This window comes from Squalius cephalus (genome assembly GCF_949319135.1).
Source record: "Squalius cephalus genome assembly, chromosome: 8".
In the NCBI taxonomy this organism is placed as follows: Eukaryota; Metazoa; Chordata; class Actinopteri; order Cypriniformes; family Leuciscidae; genus Squalius; species Squalius cephalus.
In genome coordinates, this window is record NC_137129.1 from 15,279,333 (window position 1) to 15,305,651 (window position 26,319).

At 37.2% G+C, this 26,319-nt stretch overlaps 1 protein-coding gene across 1 annotated transcript in view; it reads right to left on the bottom strand.

Moving 5' to 3' along the window:
* Positions 1–6,608: 6,608 nt before the first annotated feature.
* eepd1 (endonuclease/exonuclease/phosphatase family domain containing 1) overlaps positions 6,609–26,319 on the bottom strand; it is a 28,571-nt gene continuing 8,860 nt past the window's right edge. Inside the window, exons 2-7 of the mRNA XM_079880083.1 lie at positions 19,609–19,660; positions 10,752–10,862; positions 8,103–8,237; positions 7,685–7,820; positions 7,238–7,432; positions 6,609–7,089 (exon numbers count right to left, since the gene is read on the bottom strand). Coding sequence (XP_079736209.1) covers positions 6,893–7,089; positions 7,238–7,432; positions 7,685–7,820; positions 8,103–8,237; positions 10,752–10,862; positions 19,609–19,660 — 826 coding nt within the window. The 3' untranslated portion in view covers positions 6,609–6,892. The remainder of the gene's footprint in view (positions 7,090–7,237; positions 7,433–7,684; positions 7,821–8,102; positions 8,238–10,751; positions 10,863–19,608; positions 19,661–26,319) is intronic.

Here is a 26,319-nt window from a genome sequence, read left to right on the forward strand (position 1 = left end):
GTGTGTTCTCCTTTGAGGGGATATTGAAAGAGAGGCCAAATTACATCACTTAAAAATTGCCAAATATATGTTTATATGTATTACAAGTTCCTTGAACTGTTTATTTCCTGATTTCCTGAGTTATAAACTGCTTGTGTGATATAAATGTTTATATCTTTCTGATGACATGTGTTATTTACTTATAATCAAATGTTAACAATAATCAAAAAGTTGATTACAAATCTGGGTGCCAAGATGTTAACCTTTGTTTAAAAGTGTCCTTTGTGGAAGTAGACAATCCTACTGTATGTGTCCTAAATGTCACATACTAAATATACAGTATATGAATAACGTCTCACTAGCTCAGCTGCTCTACCTTGACTGTTTTGTTGACCTTTGACCTTACTCTGTTCCTGCCATTTTCCAATAGATCAAAAAGCACTACAGCAGTTGCCTATAAAACGCTTTATAGCCAATGACAACTTCCTCTCAATATGATCTTACTATATTTAAATGAATAAAATAAATGTACTCATTCTGAATGCCCTGCTCAGATGTTCATTTTAAAGCATGTTAAAGATTTGTTTGGGTCATGGGAAGTAGATTCAGTTTGTTCTTTCTACTTTGTGTCTTCCTGATTGTCTATGATCATTCTTTACTTATAAATCATCTGTATAATGTGCATCACACTGCATGTGACCATAGGACACTCGATCATTAATTACAGGATGTAATATTGCCAAAGAATGGTCATTGTTTACAAGTGAGCAATGATCAATCTCCATTCCCACAATGCCCTCTCAAACACTCTGTAAGTGATCTTTTGGCAAACTCTTTCCACAGGTGTCTTGTTCTCGCATGTCTATGTAAGCAGATCCTGCGGATTGACACCTACAAGGACAGACAAAGGGTTTGTTTTCAGCTGCGCTTCACGACCGACACACACACCCACACAGACACACGTGTCAAGGCTCATTAATCTCTCTGAAGTTTTAGCTTTCACACTTCCTGCAATCTGTGGGATTAAACTGGGATTGTGTGTAATCGTGTGGATATTCATGATGCTCATGATATATGAACATATAAACATTATAAAATGTTGAAATGCAATATATTTTTACTGGGATTTAAAAGAACTTGATGGTGTGTGTGGAAATCTGAGGCTTATATTTATCTGCCACTGCTGTTCTGCGTGCAGATAGATGGGTTATCTTCATAATCACATAATAATGAGACTATAAAATCATCCTGTCCTTGTTATATCAGCACAGATTAATATTGTATAAACATGCAAATCACAGGCACTCAAAACACTCTCACAGGCACACAATTGAATGGAGGATAAGTACCAAATAAAAATAATCGATTATCTATTCATTTGAAATAAAAATGTAAATAAATCAAGCATTTTACAAATTTACAGTTAAAGTTATTTAATTCATGTTTAAAATATTAAGATTTAAATACTACATTAATGAATCACATTTTATTTTGACAGCTGTTTATTTTTTATTTTTTTATCCATTTGCCATTTAGTTATGAAATGCCATTTTAGGCAGTAAAGGTCAGTGGCCACTAGAGGACACACACGGGACAGACTCACTGCCCTGCAAGAAACAAAACCCCATACATGTTTTTATGGCCATATAAAGCAGGATAGCTGCTGATCTATATGTTATGATCGTGCAATAAATATTCAGACATGCCCTAAGCAGATTTTAAATTGAAATTTTCTTTTAAATATTTTTCAAATATTTCCTTGTGTAGGCCTACAATTCAAATTACTTAAACTTTTGTAAATATTCCTTTAACAACTGATTTTTATCATTTTGTCTTTATAATCCTCTAAAACTGGATTGCTGCTGATCAATGTTATCTTCGTGTGTAGATAGATAGATCTCATGAAATAAATTGTATCTTTATTTTAATCAATACTTTTTTTTTGCAACCTCCATTTGCTAAGATAACAGCTCTGAGTGTTCTCCTATAATGCCTGATGAGTTTGGAGAACACCTGGCAAGAGATCAGAGACAATTCCTCCATACAGAATTTCTCCAGATCCTTCATATTCCAGAGTCCATATTGATACTCTCCTCTTTAGTTTTCAATAGGGTTCAAGTCAGGGAACTAGAACAGCCATGGCAGAACCTTTATTTTGTGCTCAGTGTTGATTTTGATGTTTGTTTTGGATCACTGTCCTCATCCAACCATGGCCTATTTTAAGATTTCTTGCAGAGGCTGTCAAGTTTAGATTTTTTTTTTAATCTGTTGGTATTTGGCCATAGAAACCAGTCCTGTTTGAAGGTCCAGTAATGTCTGACAACTGAATATGCTAGAGTTTGTTTTGGATGAGAGCAGAGGATTTTCTTGAAACCTTCCCAAACAACTTGTGGTGATGTGGGTGCTGTTTGATATTTTTTTAGGCTTTCTGACCCCCAGGACTCAACTACACTGCTCAAAAAAATTAAAGGAACACTTTGAAAACACATCAGATCTCAATGGGGAAAAATATCATGCTGGATATCTATACTAATATGGACTGGGTAATGCGTTATGAACGAAAGGATGCCACATCGTTTGATGGAAATTAAAATAATCAACCTACAGAGGATTGAATTCAAAGACACCCCGGAAATCTAAGTGAAAAAATGATGCAGCAGGCTTGTCAATTTTGCTGAAATTTCATTGCAGCAACTCAAAATGGTTCTCAGTAGTTTGTATGGCCCCCACGTGCTTGTATGCATGCCTGACAACGTCGGGGCATGCTCCTACTGAGACGACGGATGGTGTCCTGGAGTATTTCCTCCCAGATCTGGACCAGCGCATCACTGAGCTCTTGGACAGTCTGAGGTGCAACCAGGTGATGTCAGATGGACCGAAACACAATGTCCCAGAGGTGTTCTATTGGATGTAGGTCAGGTGAGCGTGGTGGCCCTTCAATGGTATCATTCCTTCATCTTCGAGGAACTGCCTGCATGCTCTCGCCACATGAGGCCGGGCATTGTTGTGCACCAGGAGGAACCCAGGACCCACTGCACCAGCATAGGGTCTGACAATGGATCCAAGGATTTCATCCCGATACCTAATGGCAGTCAGGGTGCCATTGTCTAGCCTGCAGAGGTCTGTGCGTCCCTCCATGGATATGCCTCCCCAGACCATCACTGACCCACCACCAAACCGGTCATGCTGAACGATGTTACAGGCAGCATAACATTCTCCACGGCTTCTCCAGACCCTTTCCTGTCTGTCACGTGCTCAGGGTGAACCTGCTCTCATTTGTGAAAACCACAGGGCACCAGTGGCGGACCTGCCAATTCTGGTGTTCAATGGGAAATGCCAATCGAGCTCCCTGGTGCTGGGCAGTGAGCACAGGGCCCACTAGAAGACATCGGGCCCTCAGGCCACCCTCATGAAGTCTGTTTCTGATTGTTTGGTCAGAGACATTCACACCAGTGGCCTGCTGGAGGTCATTTTGTAGGGTTCTGGCAGTGCTCATCATGTTCCTCCTCGCACAAAGGAGCAGATACCGGTCCTGCTGATGGGTTAAGGACCTTCTACGGCCCTGTCCAGCTCTCCTAGAGTAGCTGTCTGTCTTCCTGGAATCTCCTCCATGCTCTTGAGACTGTGCTGGGAGACACAGCAAACCTTCTGGCAATGGCACGTATTGATGAGCCATCCTGAAGGAGCTGGACTGCCTGCGCAACCTCTGTAGGGTCCAGGTGTCGCCTCATGCTACCAGTAGTGACACTGACCCTAGCCAAATGCAAAACTGGTGAAAAACAGTCTGAAAAGATGAGTAGGGAAAAAATGTCAGTGGCCTCCACCTGTAAAACCATTCCTGTTTTGGGGGTTGTCTCACTGTTACCCATCTAGTGCACCTGCTGTTAATGTCATTAACACTAAAGCAGCTGAAACTGATTACCAACCCCCTCTGTTACTTAACTGACCAGATCAATATCCCAGGAGTTTAACTGACTTGATGCTATTCTCTGATTAAAAAGTGTTCCCTTTATTTTTTTGAGCAGTGTATTTTCTTCAATTCTCCAGCTGTGATCCTTGGAGAGTCTTTGGCTGCTGAAACTATCCTCCTCGCCGTGCATTAAGACAATATAGACACGTCTTCTAACATGCAGATTCGTAACATTTTCCATTGATTGGAACTTCTAAAGTATTGGCCTGATGGTGGAAATGGGAATTTTCAATGCTTTAGCTATTTTCTTACAGCCACTTTTTGTGAAGCTAAACAAACTTTTGCTGCCCATCAGAACTATTATTTTCTGGTTTCACCTTTTTGTGATGGATGATTAAGGGAATTTGGCCTTTGGGTTTCCTCATATTTATACTCCTGTGAAACAAGAAGTCAAGGCTGGGCATTTTCATGTTCCTAGTGTGCTAAAAATTGCAAATATGGAGGGAAATATACTTGCCATTACCTATGTAAATTCTAATATTAACAACACGGGCTTGCATTTGACATGCTTTACAACACAAAATAAACTCTGCTGCTGCTCACTGAGTGTGTAAAGTTCACTGATCATGTGTCAGAACCTGACGTTCAGCAAACAGGTGAATGTTTGCTAGATAAATAGCGGAAGTCTAAAAGCAGATGGACAGAAGTATGACAGAGGACTTTAATCTTTAGGCAATTTTTCAACTTCTGTATGCTTCTAATTTTGTTTTTTGCTTAACCCTATGTCATGATGTGACCAATGTGAGTGAATTCACCACCGTAAAGAGGAAACAGACATGATGACAACCAGTAGGCTACTTATTCTATTAAAAGGAGAAGCATTCAGTTTATACAACTCCATTAGCCTCCAACAAGATGCAAATTCATTGACCAGAAGCTTGAACATTGGGAGAACCAATGTTAATGAACCAAGGTTCATTCTCATGTGTTACGCAGCACGTATGAGCTTCTGCAAGAACCAATGAGGTTCATTCTCATGTGTTACGCAGCACGTTTGAGCTTCTGCAAGAACCAATGAGGTTCATTCCCATGTGTTACGCAGCACGTTTGAGCTTCTGCAAGAACCAATGAGGTTCATTCCCATGTGTTACGCAGCACGTTTGAGCTTCTGCAAGAACCAATGAGGTTCATTCCCATGTGTTACGCAGCACGTTTGAGCTTCCGCAAGAACCAATGAGGTTCATTCTCATGTGTTACGCAGCACGTTTGAGCTTCCGCAAGAACCAATGAGGTTCATTCTCATGTGTTACGCAGCACGTTTGAGCTTCTGCAAGAACCAATGAGGTTCATTCTCATGTGTTACGCAGCACGTTTGAGCTTCTGCAAGAACCAATGATGTTCATTCCCATGTGTTACGCAGCACGTTTGAGCTTCCGCAAGAACCAATGAGGTTCATTCTCATGTGTTACGCAGCACGTTTGAGCTTCCGCAAGAACCAATGAGGTTCATTCCCATGTGTTACGCAGCACGTTTGAGCTTCCGCAAGAACCAATGAGGTTCATTCTCATGTGTTACGCAGCACGTTTGAGCTTCCGCAAGAACCAATGAGGTTCATTCCCATGTGTTACGCAGCACGTTTGAGCTTCCGCAAGAACCAATGAGGTTCATTCCCATGTGTTACGCAGCACGTTTGAGCTTCCGCAAGAACCAATGAGGTTCATTCCCATGTGTTACGCAGCACGTTTGAGCTTCCGCAAGAACCAATGAGGTTCATTCCCATGTGTTACGCAGCACGTTTGAGCTTCCGCAAGAACCAATGAGGTTCATTCCCATGTGTTACGCAGCACGTTTGAGCTTCCGCAAGAACCAATGAGGTTCATTCTCATGTGTTACGCAGCACGTTTGAGCTTCCGCAAGAACCAATGAGGTTCATTTTCTCGTTTGTTACGCAGCACGTTTGAGCTTCCGCAAGAACCAATGAGGTTCATTCTCATGTGTTACGCAACACGTTTGAGCTTCCAGAAGAACCAATTAGGTTCATTCTCATGTGTTACGCAGCACGTTTGAGCTTCCGCAAGAACCAATGAGGCTCATTCTCATGTGTTACGCAACACATTTGAGCTTCTGCAAGAACCAATGAGGTTCATTCTCATGTGTTACGCAGCACGTTTGAGCTTCCTCAAGAACTAATGAGGTTCCTTCTTGTGTGTTACCAGTGGCGTACCGTGGGGTTTCAGTTACAATCTCCACTAAAATTCGATTTGCTGATAACACACGTCAGTCACACGATTTTTGATTTTGACAGAGAATGCCCTGCTGGCCCTGACGGCCCACCACTGTGTTACACAGCAAGTTTGATCTTCCACAAGAACCAATAAGGTTCATTCTTGTGTTACGCTGCATGTTTGAGCTTCCACGAGAACCAATGCGGTTTGTTCTCGTGCGTCATGCAGGTTCGATTGAGCTTCTGTTTATGTTCGCTGATCAATGTTTATATGTGAATAAAGCCTAAATTCAAGCTTAATTTGAAATAGTAAAGACATTTATAATGTTACAAAAGAGTTCAGTCACTTTTGATCAATTTAATGCATTCTTTCTGAATAAAAGTATTCATTTCTATCAAAACATAAATAGAACCCCCAAACTTTTGAAACGGATTATGCCATTCCTAACGGCTCATGTGTTACTGTACCTAAATCACCGCATATGAGACAAACTTAGGTTGTAAATATTGATTTATTATTTGCACTTAAAAAGTTTTGGCACACTTGTCATTTGCTTCTTCATTTCACTTCATTTTATGTACATGTTTAATAAATCTGTGTTTAAATATCTCTCTCTTTATATTGTTCTATATTAAAATCTAATGTTTGTTGCTCTAGAATCTCTACTGTACATTGAACAAACAAAACAAAAAGGCAATCATGGTGCACTTCTCTCATTCTTTCATTTATATTCAGTCAGTCATTGTGTTAGTCCAGATGCTGGTGACCATGTAAAAGGTCATCGCTCATGTTTGGACATGGTGTCTCCTCTCTCCACCACTGCTACGCCGTTGCCACTGCACAGGTGCTCCTTCAGGATGATGTTCACGAAGAACTCGGCCACTATAGGACAGTGCTCGGACGCCACACCGCCCCACGACCAGTTGTCAGGAATCCAGGGATTGGTCAGGCCCTTCCGCACCACCGAGCAATGACCTGAAGGGGGCAGCACAAACACATAACACTTTCAGTGAAAAGTGTGGAATCAAAGATGTTTTTGAAAGTCTCTTATGCTTTCCAAAGCGGCAGAGCCGACTTGTTTAAAGAGTAAATATTATCTAACGTTAAATCTTACACCACCCACCTGTGTAGATCTTTTTGAGGGAGCGACTGGCCCAGATGTTGTCCTGACAGTGTGAACCCTGCGGTGTGCGAGTGCTGATGTTCGTAAAGATGGACGGTGCGAGGAGGGCGGAGAGTTTTTCTTTCCTCAGGCACTCCATCTCAGGGCTGTCAGGAGCCATGCCAAAGTGACCCAGCACCAGCAGCTCTCTCTCACCTACACCAGCAACACCAACAGAGAAATATTGAGGGGGTGTTGGCATCATTTATGTCCTCAAGCCTTGTTAATTTCTCTCCTTGCACTAGAACACACAGTATCAGTCAATACACGGCACAAACATACGACCATAAAGACTACGATTCCACCTGATAGCACCGTGGAGCTCGCTGACATGGACACAGAACAGATAAGGAGCTCTTGTAAGAGTGACTCCTGCAATGATGCACTAAGTATCATGTTAAAACAGACCTTTGAGAGTTTCCTGGATACCAGAGCTCAGCTTGTAAGCCTTAAGCTCATCACAAGTGTTTTTTCCTCTCTGTTCTGCAGGCGATGGTGCTGCTGTCAGGTGCAAATTGATCAGCGTGAGCTCAGACGATCCAATCTGTTTACAGAGAAAATTGGGCATGTTGAAATGTTGAAAACAGTTTTCACATTTTTTCAGGATTCTTTGATGAATAGAAAATTCAAAAGAACAGCAATAATTTTATTTTGCTCAATTTAATGCATCCTTGCTGAATAAAAGTATTCATTTCCTTAATAAAATAAATACTGACCACAAACGCTTCTGTTTGTGTAACTTAAATAGCTCATACCATGAATTAACTGCATAAAACAAATTGCTTGGTGACACTAACAGATAGAGCTGTATTCCAGGTTTACTTACATAAAAATGTCCCAGGTATGGCTGAGGATGAGGATGCTTCCCATTACCATTAGTCGCAGAATTTTCCAAGACAGTGGCATCCTTCATTTCAATCCCGGAAGAGCTGTCCCACAGGAAACCGGAGTACTCAGCAACCTACATGATTACAGCAAAACCATAAATGACCAAGATCTGCCAAGTAACATTCATAACCCAACAACCATACCCATTATTAAAGAGAAAAAGCATTTTAATCATGACAACTCAGTCTCAGAATAGTTTTAGCATTTTATTAATATATCAAAGCATTGACTCGCTACTGCTACAAGATACACAGACACGCTTTGTGAGCGTGTAAGATATGCTGCTGTTGCTGCATAAATAGACATACATAAATCCCATAGCAGATCGAGGCAAGTGGAGCTGGGGGAGGTGGAAGGTTCCAGAGTAAATCTGATACCACGCTGCAGGACTAGCTTATAGCAAACAATGAACAACACAATTTAAATGTTGAGTAAGCAATCTCATTGGCTGCGGTAATGATGTGATTGCTTGCATATTGCATGTAAAGTACCTATCAGCCTGCGCCATCTAGAGTTTCATGACTGCACTAAATATATGACACAACTCTCTCTAGATTTAAATATAAAAAAAAAAAACTAATAAAAATGACAACACAAATTACAATGAATACTGAAAATATAAAAATAAAAGCCAATTCAAAATATGAATAAATACTATAATAGTAAATAATAATACTAAAATAACACTGGTCCATTACCCTTTATAACAATGGCTGCTGCATAGGACAAGTGACACGTTTCTTTGCAGCACAACAAGACACAGCAACTCCATATTTGCATAGATAAAGAGTGCATTTAACTAAGAGTGTGTTTAACTAAAGGCCACTGCATCATCATGACTGGAGTGTGTTAGTCTGGTGTAACAGCCTTTGTGCCTGATGTTCAATTTATATGCACAGAGGAAGCACAGAAAAAGAGATCAGGGGAAAAGTACACAGTGCGTGTGCATCACAACACATCTCTATTGAAAGTGTCTTCAGGTGTGGCTTTAATAGAGTTTGTACTGAAAGTGGATGGTGATTGTACTTTTTGAGGTGCAAATGAGAACCAGGATTCAGCCTACATGTACTTCTAAAAACTCTAATGTGAAATGTAAAAGCACATGAGGGCTTACAGCCACTTTCTCTCTCTAAAAGCACACTGCAATAATCAGATATCATACATAGCTCCACTATCGGAAAAAATCTGGTCTAATACATCCTACAGCACATCGATTAATATTAATATTTACAGTAATGCTCCATGATGAAGAGCAGACCTCTGTAAGTCAAGAACGTACATTTCTCCTGTGTAATCTCATTCATTTGTCCTACGTGACAGCACAGTCTCTGTGGAGTTTACATCTGCCACATGTCACCGGTAAGAGGTTTCCTGTGTGGGTAAACAGCGCTATCCAGAGAACATCTTGTGTTCGGCCAGACACCTCTAGACATGGTCAAGGTCTTTAACTATTGTGTAAGGCTTTTATTTTAAATTCATGTTCTCAATCCTTAAAATGAAGTTTTAGATGAAACATGTACTCTGTGTTTTATTTATTTATTGAATCATTTACCTGTTTGAAGGCAAGACATTACAGGCAAAACATTAGTTTCATGCACTGGTCAATTTTAAGATTTTGGGCTTTTTGCCTACTACATACTGTAATTTTTATTTTATTACACTGTCTATTTGCGTCTGTAGATTTGAACTACAATACATACATTGAAAGTGTTTTTTTTATTTTTTATTTACTGAGCCCAAAATCTCCACTTCAGTAGCACTTACACAAGTTTTGTTCCTAGCTACTGTATATTCTGAAAGTTTGTTCATATAACATTTGCTTTATTTATGTAACGTTATCTCTAAAAACATGGTGATTATGTTTACTGCCTGTTGATGGTATTTTATGATTTATAGAGTGATAAAAAGAGACATCAAAAATCCCCTTTGTAAAAACCTATAACTCTCATATGCCAATAAAATGAAACAAGAGTTGAACCTGGCTTTGTTCCATTGTTCAGATTTCTGTTCAGAAAATGTATGCAAATGCATATTTAATTAGTGCCTCAATTATTTAAAGGTTAGTTCACCCCTGTCATTAATTACTCACCCTCATGTCGTTCCAAACCCGTAAGATATTCGTTCATCCTCGGAATTTAATGAAATCTGAGAGCTTTCTGTCCCTCCATTGACAGCCTATGCAACTACCACTTTCAAGCCCCAGAAAGGTAGTAAAGACATCATAAAAGTAATCCACAGAGTAAAAGTAATTACTTTTATGATGCCTTTGCTACTAATTTTCATTTTTAGGTGAACTAACCCTTTAAACATTACTTTTCAGAAAACTTGTTTTACAAAACATTTGTTTTAAAGTACTGTGATTAATCAACCGGGAAAGTATGGTGACATCTGTTATTTCACCAGTAGTGTGTTGCCTTAAAGGAGAATGAATCAGTGGACAGCTTATTGTATGATGTAACAGCAGATGTTTGCTAGGTAAGGCAGTCGGTAAACATTTTGGACCTTTAACCCCATATCTTTTAACCCTGAACATTTTTAACATTTGCATATGTGTGAATATATATGTGCTACAGGGGTCTAAACTTACATTACTGGACTGTCTGGTGGGACAGTCTGAAACGGCACATTTCCACAGGCCTCTGGCACTCTTCCACTTGCGTACGCTGCAGAGAGTGGGCTGATTCAGCTCTGCACAAAACTGACACAAACAAACACAAAGGATAGCTGATTAGCAGTGAAAAATTAAAAAAGTATTACACTTCCTTTTGGTGATGCCCCCTGTAAGCAGAAATGGTTTAATTGTTTAAAATGGAGTCTGATTTTGGAACCTAACAACATAAGGGTGAGTAAGTGATGACAGAATTATCGTTTTTGGGTTAACTAACCCTTTCAGTGGGATTTAGATCTGCACTTTATTGCTTGCCACCCCAGTCAAAAAAGGGTGCTTTTCAAAGAGTTTAGGGTCATCTTTCCTACTAAAACACAATGCCTTTGATGGAGATGCAACTTTCTGATGCTGCAGTGTGTTTTACATTTTGATCACCTCAAAGCAGACAAACCAAAGCATCTGTAAGTTTGCAGATAGAGCTCTGAATCTTCTAGCAAACAAAACCTGGCCTTATCCTACTAAAGAGTACGTGCTGAGCATGCTCACTGGAGCTGGGAAATCTGATAACTACATGTGTCATTCCCATTACCTCAGACCCCCCCCCAGTTAGCTCCTATAATTAACCAGGAGCAAAAGGGGAGAGTTTCCTGCAGGGTACCAGGGGACAGAACCAGAAGTTCAACAGAAGCTGCGCTATCATCAGCTGATCTGTAAAGAGCGCTTGAGGAATGTGGGCAGGACAGAGACATTTAATGCAACAAACCTCTCCACTGACGTCAAAACAAACTCAGAACTAAAACAAGACCCCCAAAATACCTCAGTCCTGGTGCCAAATGCGTGTGGGTAGTAGAGCTGCACAATTAATCATTAAAAAAAACAATGCAATCTCGATTCAAATCCACACGATTTCATTCCTAAATGACAACAATTCACCTGTGTCTATTAAACCTTTGACAAAATCACACTGGAGCATTCAGATCTGCATTTTTTTGCACATTGACCAAGAGAAAGCAGTTATCATTCATGTATTATTATGAAACCACTGTGTTTCAACCACACAGTATCGTTATTTCTATGTTACAAATATTCAAATTATCACAGAAGTACTGGAATAAAAGTTTATAGTTCGGATAAACACTGATGTCTACGGAAGCGATCAAAATAGAGCAAATCACCTTTTGAAAGTAACATGGAGCTTCAAATAACTATAGTATCGAATGCATTTAAAAAATGTATTTGTCATTGAACCATTCATTCAAGAGATTCAGTCAGAATCGTGGGAGAATCATCATTTGAACCCAAAAAAAACAAAAAACAAAACGTGATTCTCAATTAATCCAAAATCATGCAACTCTAGTGGGAAGTGCTGGAGTCAGTAAATATGTGAATAGCAGAATGAGGGACAAGCGCCCGGTAGTCACTGCAACTAAATACAGGTGATGACGCCAAAGAGGACTATGGCATTGTGTTTGTCAATGGATTCGCTAAGGTATGTACAATCTAATTTACCACAAGACCAAACCACTTGTGGAAGTCGAGCAGTGGATTCCCACACATGATGACGGAAATGATGGTGAACAGTGAGCACGGAGCTGTTGATCATGAACCATTACGGACATTACTGTCTTCACTGGCAGCTGTCTAGCATCCTAACCCTCATAAGTGATTGATCTGCAAATGGTCCTAGCTATCAAAAAAAAAAAAAAACAACAACATTTAATAGCTGAATTCTTGGCGAAAAACCATCACCTATAATCTTAGAGAGAGATATACCAGAGAAGCAGTGTTATTTTAGTATTATTTATATACTATATACGGGTCATTGACGAATAAGGTTTTTAAAAGTGTAAAAAAATAGAATGGAGATATAACTATATTTGAAACAATTTTTTAGTTTACCTAGGTGTTAACAATAAGATTGTGTGGTTTGTACAATCAATTAACACTGTTTTTGTCATTTTTTTACAAGATGGACAAAATTTGTCTCCAAAAAAGTCATTCGGTTTAACCATGAATATATCTAAAATTATTAATTTGCAGATTCATGAAAAAAAATGATTTGACATTGATGTTGAGATAGTATATTGTGTGTACCACAGAAGAAATATTAAATAAAATTATCACTGATCTCATAAATGTAATCATTTTATTGGACTACTCTAAACACTCCAACATATTCAAGTAAAACATTGCACAGGGAAAGGAGAAAAGGGGAAATGTAAAAAAAAGAGCCTTATTTGCTTTATATTTGTATTATTGTAGTTCCTTTAGTTATTAAAAACAATATTACTCCATTTAAATATTTACTATATCGGTTTTACCGAATGACCAAGGCCGGTTATACCGAATGACCATGTCTGCTGCCCTTGACATTATGAATATTTAAGACAATAAACAGACACAAATAGCTTCAAAAGCACATTTTATTGTTAATATAATAGGCTATTAATGTAAAAAGTACATCAAACATTAAAACATTTTGATATTGGGATGAACATATAACTCGTATCGCAAATTATATTAATTAAAACATTGAAGTATTTAATTGGTCTTGGAACAAGTGTTTAAATTGTTAAACGATGAGCTGCTAGGCTATAAATTCATGAAAAATAACTAGATAAAGTTCGACAAGACAAACTTTAAAGTTGGATTGAGAAAGACAGAACAGAAATTTCATTTTAAGGTTTCTGAGTGGTTGCTAGGGTGTTACTATGTGGTTGCTAGGGTATTCAGGGTGGTTGCTAGGGTATTCAGCGTGGTTGCTAGGTTGTTGCTATGCAGTTACTAAAGTATTTGAGGTGGTTGCTAGGATGTTGCTATGTGGTTTCTAACGTAGGTTCTAACGTTCGATCAGCATTGATCCTTGCCCAGAAGTGAGCGGCTTTTTCCTTATTTGATAAAGGCATCTGCAAAGGTAAAATTCAGTCAAAATTATATATTAATATACACTGCACATTTTCTATTAATAAAATGTTGTATTTATTTATTCCAGATATGTACAAATATGACCAACATACATTGCTGTCATTCGATACAACCAGTAAGTCATTCGTTATAACCAAAATTTCGGTTTAACCGAATGACTCTTTTGGTTATAACGAATGACAAAATCTTCATTCAATGCTAACAGGCTGATATCTAGCTGCCTAGCTTTTTAGTTAGCTAGCTAGCTACCAAAAGGACAATCAAACATTTTATATTTAGTAAAAGTTTTTAAAATATTACAACATTATCCATGTTTTATAGCGGTTGTACCGAATGACCCGATATTTGGGGACATGTGTATGAGCAAGTGAAAACATGAATTTTTCTAATAGTTAAGAGAGAGTTACATACTTTTCTTCACAACCATGTGGTCCTTTGCAGGTGTCTGAATGATGTCACATCCTGTCACATAATATTGACCACATGATTTGAACCAAAATGGAGCCCTTTATATTGGTTACTCTGAATGACATCAATGAAAATCATTTTTCCGGACATTCTTTCTCATAACAAAGCAACGACTTCTACACATAATTTTAATACCATTTTGCACTGTTGATATATAATGTTATAAATGTTGATATATAATGTTATAAAATCATGGCAGAATAAAAAATATATAAATTTATTACATTTTAAGATATTTTAATCACAAATGAAATTGCTGTATTGGCCTTCGGACGGTTAAACTGAATGACCTTTTGACACTTCAAAATCTTTAAAATACCTTTATATGTAGTAAAATATAATTAAAACCTTTTGGATTCAGTAAAAGAGATCACGTTGTACCAACTTACATACTTTGGATGTTACATATTTGTTTTTTTTTATTATTATTAAGGCCTTTGGACAAAAAAATGACCCGTCACGTCATTGACCCATACACAAGAGCTTCATGGTTAATCATAAAAAGATTGCAATCTTGATTCAACACCCAGGTGATCTCATTCCTAAATGATTCACCTGTGTCTATTAAACAAACATTTTGACAATCACACCAGAACATTCAAATCTACATTTGCACTGCCTCTTTTCAACCACACAGTATTGTTCTTTCTGTGTTACAGATATTTAAATGATCACAGAAGTACTGAGATAAAAGTTTATAGTTCAGATATAAACACTGTTGTCCACGGAAGTGATCAAAATCGAGTAAATCACCTTTTGAAAGTAACTTGACGCATCAAATATAGATTGTATCGATTACACTGTTACACCAGTAGGTGGCGACAAGAGACTTGTATTTATCATTGAATCATTCATTAAAGAGATTCATTCAAAAACGCTGATTGATCCAGTAATGAAACAAGTGAAGTATTAATGAATCAGCTGTTATTCATTTAAGAGCTGGTTAGTTCGGTTTATGACTTAGAAGTTTATATTATAGACTCTCCTTTAAATTTCTTTTTTTTAATAAATCAGAAACTTCTAAAACAAAGGGACACTGAAAGGTGGGCCATGTTGCATACTTTAGAGTTTGATTTAACTATTAAGATCAATACATTTTAATATTGTACAGAATATATTTATAATCTGGATCTTTTTTCAGTAAATGTGGTATATGAGTTTTTTGCTGATAACAATTAATAGATTGGTATCATAATATGCATCTATTACTCAGAGAGCCACACACACACACACGCGCACACACACACCAACTACATTTACATGTATTATTGATTAAACAGATTTACACTGAAGGAGTGACATGAGCCATAAGACTTAACTGTTAGTTGCTCACTTAACAGATACATGTATGTGGCAAACACAAAGAACGCTTAGCTTCACTAGGCGAATGACTGACAATTTCCATGAGAGCATGCAATGTATTATTGTGCTCTGGGGGTGACACAAACAGAAATTTAGCAAGATGAGGAGGAGATGGTAGAGGGAGTGACTTTATTGTCCTTTCGAGAGGTTCTTTAACAAGAGGTCTGGGTTATTTTGCCCGCTAATAAACTCAATGGTGACGCACAGCTCTGGTGTCTAAGGGAAGTCGCTTTGGTTCTGACGAGCTCAGTGGAAATATGCATTATAGCAGAGCAACAGCTAAACCACAAACTCCATGGAAACCAAGACAAGCTATAAACAAACAGCACAACTCTCTCTCCGTGTTCTTCAAATCTAAGTTCAAGTGTCGTGGCTTTTTGTCCATGTCTATTAGCTTTATGGAGATATATATGCCAGTGTACTCAAAATAAAAATTCACCAGACCAACAATAGACATGAAATTCACTCTATTTTCTAAATTCATGTTATTATTAGGGCATGTTTACACGACAACGATGTACTAAAAACAGAAAGGTTTTTCCATTGCGTTTTTTGTGTACAGATGACAACTAAAATGTTTTATTATGCTGCCAAACCAGTAGTTGGCGATGTCACTTTGTAAAGAAAAACGATGCACCTGTAGACTGAACACATAACACACATGCGCATGACGTCAGTGTTTTCAAAAATTCACGATTTGTAGTTTACACAGTGATGATGGTATCATTTTCAAAAACTTGCATTTTGAAGCCTGTTTTCAAGTTTGCATTTTCAGGCCCCGCAAAACGCAGTTATCGTGTAAATGAACAGCCAAAACACACACAATTTTTTCAATTTTAGTTGAAAACTATGTTGTGTAAACGGCCCCTTAATCTTATCCCACAATGCATGTTTCATTTTTTTTTTTTTTTTTTATGTAATTTTTAATTAAAATATAACTTCATGAAAGGACAGACTTCTCTCTGGTGACTTATGCTGGACTTCTGCAATCATGTAGTTTGCTTTAACTAAATAACGATTGTATTGTACAATCTGTATTGTATAAAGTGTTATACAAATCAAGCGGTTTAAAAAAAAAGTATTATTTTATTGCATCATTCATTGAAGAGATTTGTTCAAAAACGCAGATTCATTCAGTAATGAAAACAGTGAAGTATTTATGAGCGAGTCATTGAATCATTCCTTCAAACTGATTTTAATAAAACCAAGTCTTGGCCTATATTTTTTTCTTTTTGGATAATATGTTACACTCAGATGGGCGTCACAATAAGGAAGAAAAGATCTGTTGCTATTTGCATTACATCACAGGTTTTACCATTTCCTCTTCAAGGAAAACAGACCGAATATATTGTTGAAATCTGCTTGCGCATATAAAACGCACTATAAAAAAATACAAATGTCCCTACCATCATACCACCCACAACTGACTAGCAATAGCTGTAACAAAATGATGATTTTGCTGGGGATGTGTCCTAAAACTAGGCCACTGGCTATTAATACAAATACAAGCCCAACTTACTGTTTCAATATGAAATATGTCAGCAAAGGAAATTGGGGTTAATCTACTACTTTCCGCTCAACGTTTTTAAAAATGTGACAAATCAATTAAAATTAAGATAATATGCTGTCTTTGAAGTCATAATATTAATTAGAAGTGTCAGGATTCCATGAATATCATTTAGGGAATGATGGAATTCCAGACGTTGTCTAAACGGAGTTAATCTCAGACTAAGCCGGAGTCCAGAGAGACATTCAGAACACGATGTCATTTCATTCTGAGCCAAAAGTCAAATAAGCATGCCTTCCCATCTTGGTCTGTCCAGTCAGCACTTGCAAAAGCAGTGTGGAGGAAAGAACGGCACTTCGGGTTCACTGCGGCATAACACCAGCAGACAGTAGCGCTGTTAAAATCAGTCATTCATGGCCCATATGACTCCCAGTAACACAGTAACGGTATCAAGAATGACCTCAAGGGGAAGGAACCAACATAAAGACTGCAAACAGAGAATTGAGTAAGTAGTTCATTACCAGACACTTTTATCCAAAGAATTCTACAGTACAATCCATGAATTCCATGAAAAAAAAAAAAACATAAGTTGTGGTTGCCAGATATTTATTGTTAGATATCTATATTTAACTGAAATTATGCTAATATCCAATGACTAAAATCTGTTTTTGTAAACCTTTATAATATATTGACATCCACCTTGGTAAAAAAGAAAGTCACATGATGAATCAAAGTTCAACGTTCATCATAAGTAGCTTTTCCGAGGTAAATACTAATATACATATATATAGAAGGTGCTTTCACAGTGTCATGCACATAAATACAAAACACTATCATGGACACATGTAACACTAAAATAAAGCAATAAACATTAATTTAACAACATAAAATGTAACATAAATCCATAATCCACATAACTTATATCTAAAAGCTAATTAGCTAATTGAAAAACCAACAAATGTAGTGTAACAGAGCGTGCTGGGAATGTCACATTACGTTTTATTTACTGTAAAATATAAGATGACATGGTTCTTTTTAACTTCCAAAAACTGTACATTTAACAGTGATTTACTGTAAAATGACATGAAATGTCCCATCAGATATATTACAGTTTTTCATATAGAGTAAGGGATCTTACCGTTAACCAATTTTTACAGTCTCTTATTGTCACAACAATTGATACAAATTACTGTGCATTTACATGAAGTTGAACTCAGCTTTGCGGCATAGCTAAAGGTCACTCATGTTGTCTTAAACCACCCACTCTTTTTGAAAAATAATTATTTCAGGTCACATTGTCATTGACAATCGCTGTCAGTGTGTACACCTCTTGCATGAATATTTAGCCTGGACCTCAAGGGCGCAATGGTGATCAGGTCATAGCTCACACACTGCTGGGATTGAACCAGCAACCTTCCAAACACCAGCCCTGAGCTTCCCATTATGCCACACCAAATAAACATGATGTGCCCAAGAAAGACAAGTAGGAGAGTAAGAACATCTCAAGTCTGCAGTGAAAGAGGATATGGGAGAAATATTGGTTGACTTTGCCGTTGTCCTCTCACTGACAAACTGCTGCTCTACTAACCTACTTTACTAGTCTATTCCCAGCATCAGAGACTGCGGAGAAGACCTCAAACACACACAACACACATAGCTATTTGTGTACATGGTCATGCTGGTCTTTTTGAAAATTGAACAAAAAGAACATATAAACATTGGATTTACATACATGATTTTCTTTACTTTTTTCGACAGTGCTTCATGGGAGGGGACAGATCCTGAGATCTATTTTGGCGTGATTTGGCGTCACAATTCGTTGATTGGATAAGAATTCTCGGCAAAATCATGGGTAATGTAGTTCTTCCCCAGGAATTCCGCTGTTAAACAACTTATTTTTTAAGTAAATTAAATAATGCGGGCTGATAGCTTCAACAAAAGTGTATACGTAAGGGATAATGTACATCCAGCCAGTTGTTATCGTAAAATAAACCCCCAGCAGGAGTCTCAAATTTTGCAATAACAACCAGTTAGATGGACATTATCCTGCTTATTACATGGCTACTTGCCACATAAGTAAGTATATGGACACAAAATATTGATATGAGTTTAAATATTTTACCAGCTCAATAAATGCAAGCTTCCACGAAAGAAAAAAGAAGTTCCTATAAGCTATGAGCCAAGACAAACCAACAAGTATTAATAAAGATTGGGGCATGAAATACAGATTTGCGAAGAAAAGGTTTTAAAATCTAACTTGTTTATTATCTTATAATCCATTACAGTGCACAAAAGTCCTCTAGTTTTATTTTACAGTAAATTCAGTTGATATTAGGCTACTGGGCCGCAAAATACACCAGCTGTGTTTGAATAAAACGAGAGAGAGAGAGAGAGAGAGAGAGAGAGAGAGAGAGAGAGAGAGAGAGCGCTTCTGCAGTGTGATACGAGAAATACCCAGACGAGTGTCTTTATACAGAGTTGCTTTTGACGATGGTTATTATCGGAGAATTAATGACCTCGGAATGTTGTGATAAAAGGAAGAGGTGTGTGTTGTCTGTTAAATTGTAACACTACCTTGTCTAGAGCCTCCCGATCGGCCAAGTCTTGAACCGCTAGCAGGTTAATGCTGGAGAGAGGGAGAGAAAAACAAGGCATGTGAGACCACTAGCATATCAACATAATTGAAAATTTAATCAAACAAATTAACAATAAGAATAGATTGCATGTATTCAAGGTTTGGTGAAACCTTGAATACAAACCTTGAATACACCCCCCCCACCCCACCCCCCACAAACAGATCAATAACGTCTTCAACTGCATCATTTAAATCCGCAGGCTAGCACTTTTACCTCCTGCTGTGCGCCGGATCCCTTCAGCATAAGTTATATATATGTTATATGTTGCAAACACAAGAATAAACTCAAGGTGACGACAATGGAGGTAATGACAAAGCTCTGGAAGCAGTGTTGATGTTTACAGCCCTAATAACCACTGAGCCGTTTGTTTACGAAGGTAATTCTCCTGGTTATTGCTCAAACAATTTAATACAGCAAACAGCAGATGGTTCTGTGAATATTCCAGTAATAATTACTCAAACACACAAGCAAAAACTGTTAAAGCTGTGCTTTTCATTAAACAAGTGTTGGAAGTTAAGATGGCATATTATAAACTGTCACACACACAAAAAATGAAGACACATGTATATGCGAAATTGGTGAGGCCAAAATTAAAATTGTGGGAATCTGTGAGAACGTCATGTTTTTTTGTTTTTTTTCATGCCATATGGATTAGACAGCACTTCCAGGACAAACTTCGGCCTTTAACTGCACTTTTGTTATATTTTTACCTAAAGAAGTGTTTCATTTTTTCAATGTTATAATACTGTTCCAATTGCAACTTATGCAGTCAGCATAAAATGTATTTCTATATCAGCATATAGACATATTTTAAGGCCAAAACCCAGAAACAAGTTGCATTTTAGCACGTTTTATTCTATGGCATAAAATACATCAGTAATACTGCCTTGTGATTTTTTTAAAGCCTTTCTGAGAATTTGCCCAGGACAGTGTTATTTTAGTATTAATTATGCACTTATATAGCATTTATCAATATTTTGAATACATTTTTATGTTTCCATTTTAATTTTAGGGTGTTTTTTTTGTCTTTATTTTTAGCTTTAATTTATTCCCACTTCATTCACTATAACTGCTTTGCCTACCACTCATGAATATTCATGAGCAGATGGCAAGACAGACTGGAATTCGGCTCATGGTGGATATACCCAAGAATCGGGCACGCACACACGATTCAGGTCCACTGACACCAGACTCACAATATGAATGACATGCAGGTCAGATTTATAAGACATAGCCTACACATTCATTGTCCGTTTTATTCCAACGGATATAACTGCAGTGCATAACTTCATTTAAACCTTTTCTGAGGTCCCTGTCTCTACAGGGATGTTTATCTACACTGGAGCCATTTAAAACTTCAAATTGGAGCTACAAAGTTGACATGAACTAGAAAGAGCTCAGAGACCAACTATAAACACAAATCAATTATACTGTACTGTCAGGAGGCACGGAACACTCCTGCAGGCTTTCCCAGAGTTCACTGCATTCACTGCCACAGCAATTCATTATATAGTCAAACACAAGTGCAACATTTATCCTAAAGCTGAAGCGTTACATTTTTTCAATGTTAAAACAGTGTTCCAATCGCAACTTATGAAGTCAGCATAAGGTCTTAAATAAGGTCTGTGGTTATCACAAGTTAAAAATATTTTACGTTTTATTTAACGGCATGAAATACATCAGTAATACCGCCTTGTGATTTTTTTTTTTTTAATCTAAAACCCCATTCAGTTATACACAAATGTGGACATGTGCACATTCAAGCATTTCATACAGTGAGCTTAAACATATCGCTCTTTTACAGCAGATTTAGTTCACAAACAATTGACAGTCGTGACGTAAATGATTTTCAGTTACAAATAAATTCTAAAAATCTGCATTAGTAACTTACTTTTCCCGGCATCAGTGGCGCGCACTCAAGGTCCAGGGATCTTGCCTCATTTTAAGTCAGATTTGTGAATTCAGTGAATTGTTAACTGGAGACTCACTCTGAACAGATAATTGAATCAGTGAGTTGCTGAATCGAGAACGGATGACATCGGATCGGTGCAATTCATGAATGAATCAATTTGAGAACCGATTCAATTAAAAGAATCAGCTCGTTTACGATTCAGACTATCGCATAACTGAACGGGTGACGATTTCTTCAGTTCAAAACTAAGCAGATGTAATTGATAAAAAGTACAATATTATGCTTTGGAATGTAGTGAAGTAAAAGTTTCCCTAAATAAAAATACTCAGATAAAGTACAGATACTTGAAAAATGTACTTAAGTACAGTAACAGACAAAATACTTCTTAACAATCCACCACTGTAAATTACAGCATGCTTTATCTGATAATAATACTCTGATAATAATACTCTCCTAAAATTGTCCTGGTCTAGAGTACAAGTACAGTTGCAGTGACTGATCAAGAAAAAGAAAATAAAGCAATACGGCAGGAGAGAGTCCATCTTTATTTTCCAGCCTATGCTGGAGCTGATAACTCAGATCCTGTTTTGAGAACAAACAGTCAGACAGACAACACCCAGTTGCCTTCATAGGTGAGCACACTGTGTTTGTGTGTGTTTGTGAGTGTGAGTGTGAGTGTGTGTGTGTGTGTTTTTCATTTGATTATTTGGTATTTATGTGTGTTATAAAAACTATGATCTTTTCAAACCTTGACCAGTTATCAAAACTCGGATCAATAAACTTTAACATTGAAAACAAAGCAGCTGCTCACTCATAAAATAATACTAATAAAATCTCCTAAATCTCATAAACATTGATGGACATTAAGCAGTAAAATGATTATATAACCAACCTAGAAGACATTTTCAATGATCATGAAGCATCAAGTGTACAAGGCATAAACGGCATAAACTTTTTTTTACGGTCTATACGACTCTGATTGAGGAGGGAGTGAATGCCTACAGTATGAATTCAATTATTTTTGATTTAGTAAAATAATTTGATTTTTGTTTGCACAACACAATTGTTTGTTTCATGTCATTACTTGTCTGTTGATAATATAGGATTGGTGTACCTTTTCAGCCAAATACAGCCACGTTACAAAACAAAAATCCATGCATTTAGCATTTTATTTTTTCCTCAGAATTGTTCATTTAAAATAATTTGCTACACTGTTAAAGATTCATGGATCATGAACTACAGTAACAAATAGTTTTGCAGCATTTATTAGTCTAGATTAATTAAAAAGAGTTCATTTTTAACATTTCAAGTTAATTAATGTATTATGAACAAAAGTATATCATATGTATATTGACAATAACCAAGATTAATGAATGTTGTAAAGGTACTGTTTATCTTTAGTTAGCTATTCATGTTAGTTATTGCATTAAATAATGTTAATGTATATAACATCATTACAAAGTACTACCATGGCAATGTTCCTTTCACCTAAAATCATTTAGTTTTATTTAAAAAAAAAAAAAAAAAAAAAATTTGATGAAATTATGCTGCCAAACCTCTCATTCAATGTAATCACAATTACATCACACTGTCAAACAGATTCATGAGATTTTAGCCAGATAATGGAGAACATGGTGGTGTTTACTGGTGGATAACCAATAGTGTGTTTCACTGCAGAGGTCAAACCCCAGTGGGCTACTGATTCATGTTACTCCTCTGCTTAACTTGGGCTGTATTACTGTATGATAATCTACAATATATTCTCTTTCCATGCCAGTTGAGTCTTTTGTTCCCTCACATAATCCTTCATCTTGTTTGTGGAGAGTCAGAGAGTCATTCTAGAGAGTCAGAGAGTCCGAATTTCCAGTTTCCTACTTGGAAAAGTGCAATAGAGCGCCATAAGTGCACAATCTGACGTGCACGTGTATGACATCATGCGGACACGTTGGCACACAAAGCAAGTTACACAGTTAATGGTAAACTATTCCTCTTAAGCAAATAAAATGTATCAATGAGTTGCAGTTCTTATGATGATAAAATCTGTTAAACAAGCATTTGCAGAGATAGATCTGCGCAAAACATTGTAAAAGACCTTCTCTGTTGGTATAATTGGTCACCTGTAAAACAGAAGAATCTAATATCTATTCAGTAAGAGTTGCATATCTTTTTCTTAAATATTCCTCAGTCTAAAAACAGCATTTGTTAAACTACATGCAAAAACATCTTGTTCCAAAGTTATTGGATTTCATTCTGACAGCATGCAGTGGCTGTTTGCTGGCCAGCATCTTTCCCCATTCAGTCGAAGTGACGTAATAAGGAGGAAATGGGAAGTTCGGAAGGCATTGTTTCTCATTTCACAAATTCACATGCAAAGAAGGTGTTTACATAGAAGGCACAGAAGCTAAACTCATCTCATTCCATTCAAAAAGGTCTGAGAGTGGGTGGCACATGGTCATGTAAAACTACTCAGATTCTTATTTAAATAAAGATGAAAAGAAGGTTCTCTTGTAGATGCAGTCCCAGTTCTGAAAAATAATAATAATATTATTTTGTTAATTGAAATAAAATATTTATAAACTTAAAAACTTAAAAGTTTGAACTGTTGCTTTTGGTGAATACAATTTCATTTCTTAAAAAGTTGAAGTGCTAAAACTACCAAAATAAAAATGTTAAATAAATGAAAAAACAAAAACTAAATTACAAATGACAAATGCTCATAACAAAATTACTAAAATGTAACTGAAACATTATTTATTTTTAATTTTTTATAAATATAATATATAAATAATACTAAATGACACTGGTTCTGAGCTGGTCTTGTTTGGCCAGTTTGTCATCCAAACCTTCCAACACATTCTTCGGTTTTCTTGAGTCTTTATTTACATATATTGACAAATTAGCATATTTTCACATGAGCAAACAACACTGTTCCTCAAATTTTTGCATGTTATAGACCGGGTCAAAGGTTACCCGTGGATGTGCAGGATACAGCGCAACAGCCTGGTCCTAATAAAACAGTACGATGCTATTTCAAGTGTACAGTATGTAAAGCTGTACAACATAAAACCTCAAACCAAAACTCAGCAGACTTGGGTAAACCCAGAGACATTCTAAAAAATTGAGAGACCACTAGTCGCTTTCAACGGCGACCTATTTGTGTTGTATAATCTGTCAGATAAACCCACCAATCAGTCAGTAATGACTTTATTTTTTACTGAGGCTCTAAAGTGATTAGTCACATGGTATTTCTGCGTCAGGTGATTGACTCCAAATCCTGTATGGGAAAGACGGCAGATTCCAAATCGAATTTTTCCAAGGGTTCCTATACCAGTCGAGCAACTGCCATTGAGAAAGAATGGTAATGTAATGTTAATGGATAGCTTTCAGTTTCTCCAGGTATTATAGACCACTCTCAAGACTTCAAGTATAACAAACTAACTGCAAATAAACTGCTCAGTGCTAATACAACAGTAGTGACAGTTCAATCAATAAGAGCACGACTCAGACAAGGTTCAACTCTGTCAAAATGTAACTGGTGAGTCTGCAGTTCCTAACGTGTTTGGCAGTTCATTACAGCACTAAAGGAAAAGCGTGGAAAAAGTCCTATGATGCACACACACACACACACACACACACACCAACAAATAGGTCTACACATCCTGTCACATTGTGCAACTTCCAGTACATGTTTTTATAATAATGCTGCTAAGCTGTTTTGTGTCAGCAAAAATGGAAAGGTTTCCAGATAATTGAAAATGATGACTTTGATCCAACCGCGTGTGTGACCCTGAGGTCAGTCTTGGAAATAAATCAACAGCAACTGCTTCTTTCACACAGTTTCTCACTCTCGTCAAACTCTCCACAACCTACATGTCAACACCTTGTTTTTGTTGCAAGGAAACCTTTCGAAACCCAATTTATTTAGCAATAAAAATGAAAGCTCTTGCAAAACTGACTGTCACACTCAACATCCTGTGTAGTGTAGCAGGGCAGTGCCTGAATTTTGGTGCAGGATTGTGGGTATTGCGCATAATTTGACTAATTCCCGCAGGTTCCGCACTTATAACGCAGGAAATTCCCGCAAACATTTATTCACTATAGGGTGGTAGGTTGAATGAGAGCATTAAAATGCACAGATTGTCAGATCAAATCAGTAATTTGAAAACTATGCGAGATGTAATTTCACTCTCACTTGCAATTGATTTCAAAACATTTAGTAGCCGCACATAAAGCCGCCTCTCAAACAGCTTGCGAGTACCAAATTGAGTTCTTTTTCACACATTATTGCACTTAAACATACTCACAAGATTATGTCAAAATGTCCGACTTGGTGAGCATTCACGTAAAAACGATTTTTTAAAGCTCTTAAAGTGGCAGCAGCCTAATATACCTGCTGTTGTCTGTGCCAATAATGTTAATAAAACAACAAAAGACAAAGAGAAAATCACTCACCGCTCTTGACTGAATAACTTTTGTAACTTTAGTTGTAAGGATTAAACTGTATTTAATTTATTCATGGGTTATTTTACTTCCATTGATTACTTTATTTACATTTCTGTAGTATTTCTGTACCTGAATTAAGGCCCTTGCACACTGAGTCCAAAATTCGCATCCGAAATTTTCGTCCGTCATAACAAAAATTGGATCAGGTTAAATTTTCTGCGTTTTTCGCATCTGTAGCAAGCATTTTGATTGGTGTTTTGACAATTCAAAGCCACCGAATCACGAATACGAAAA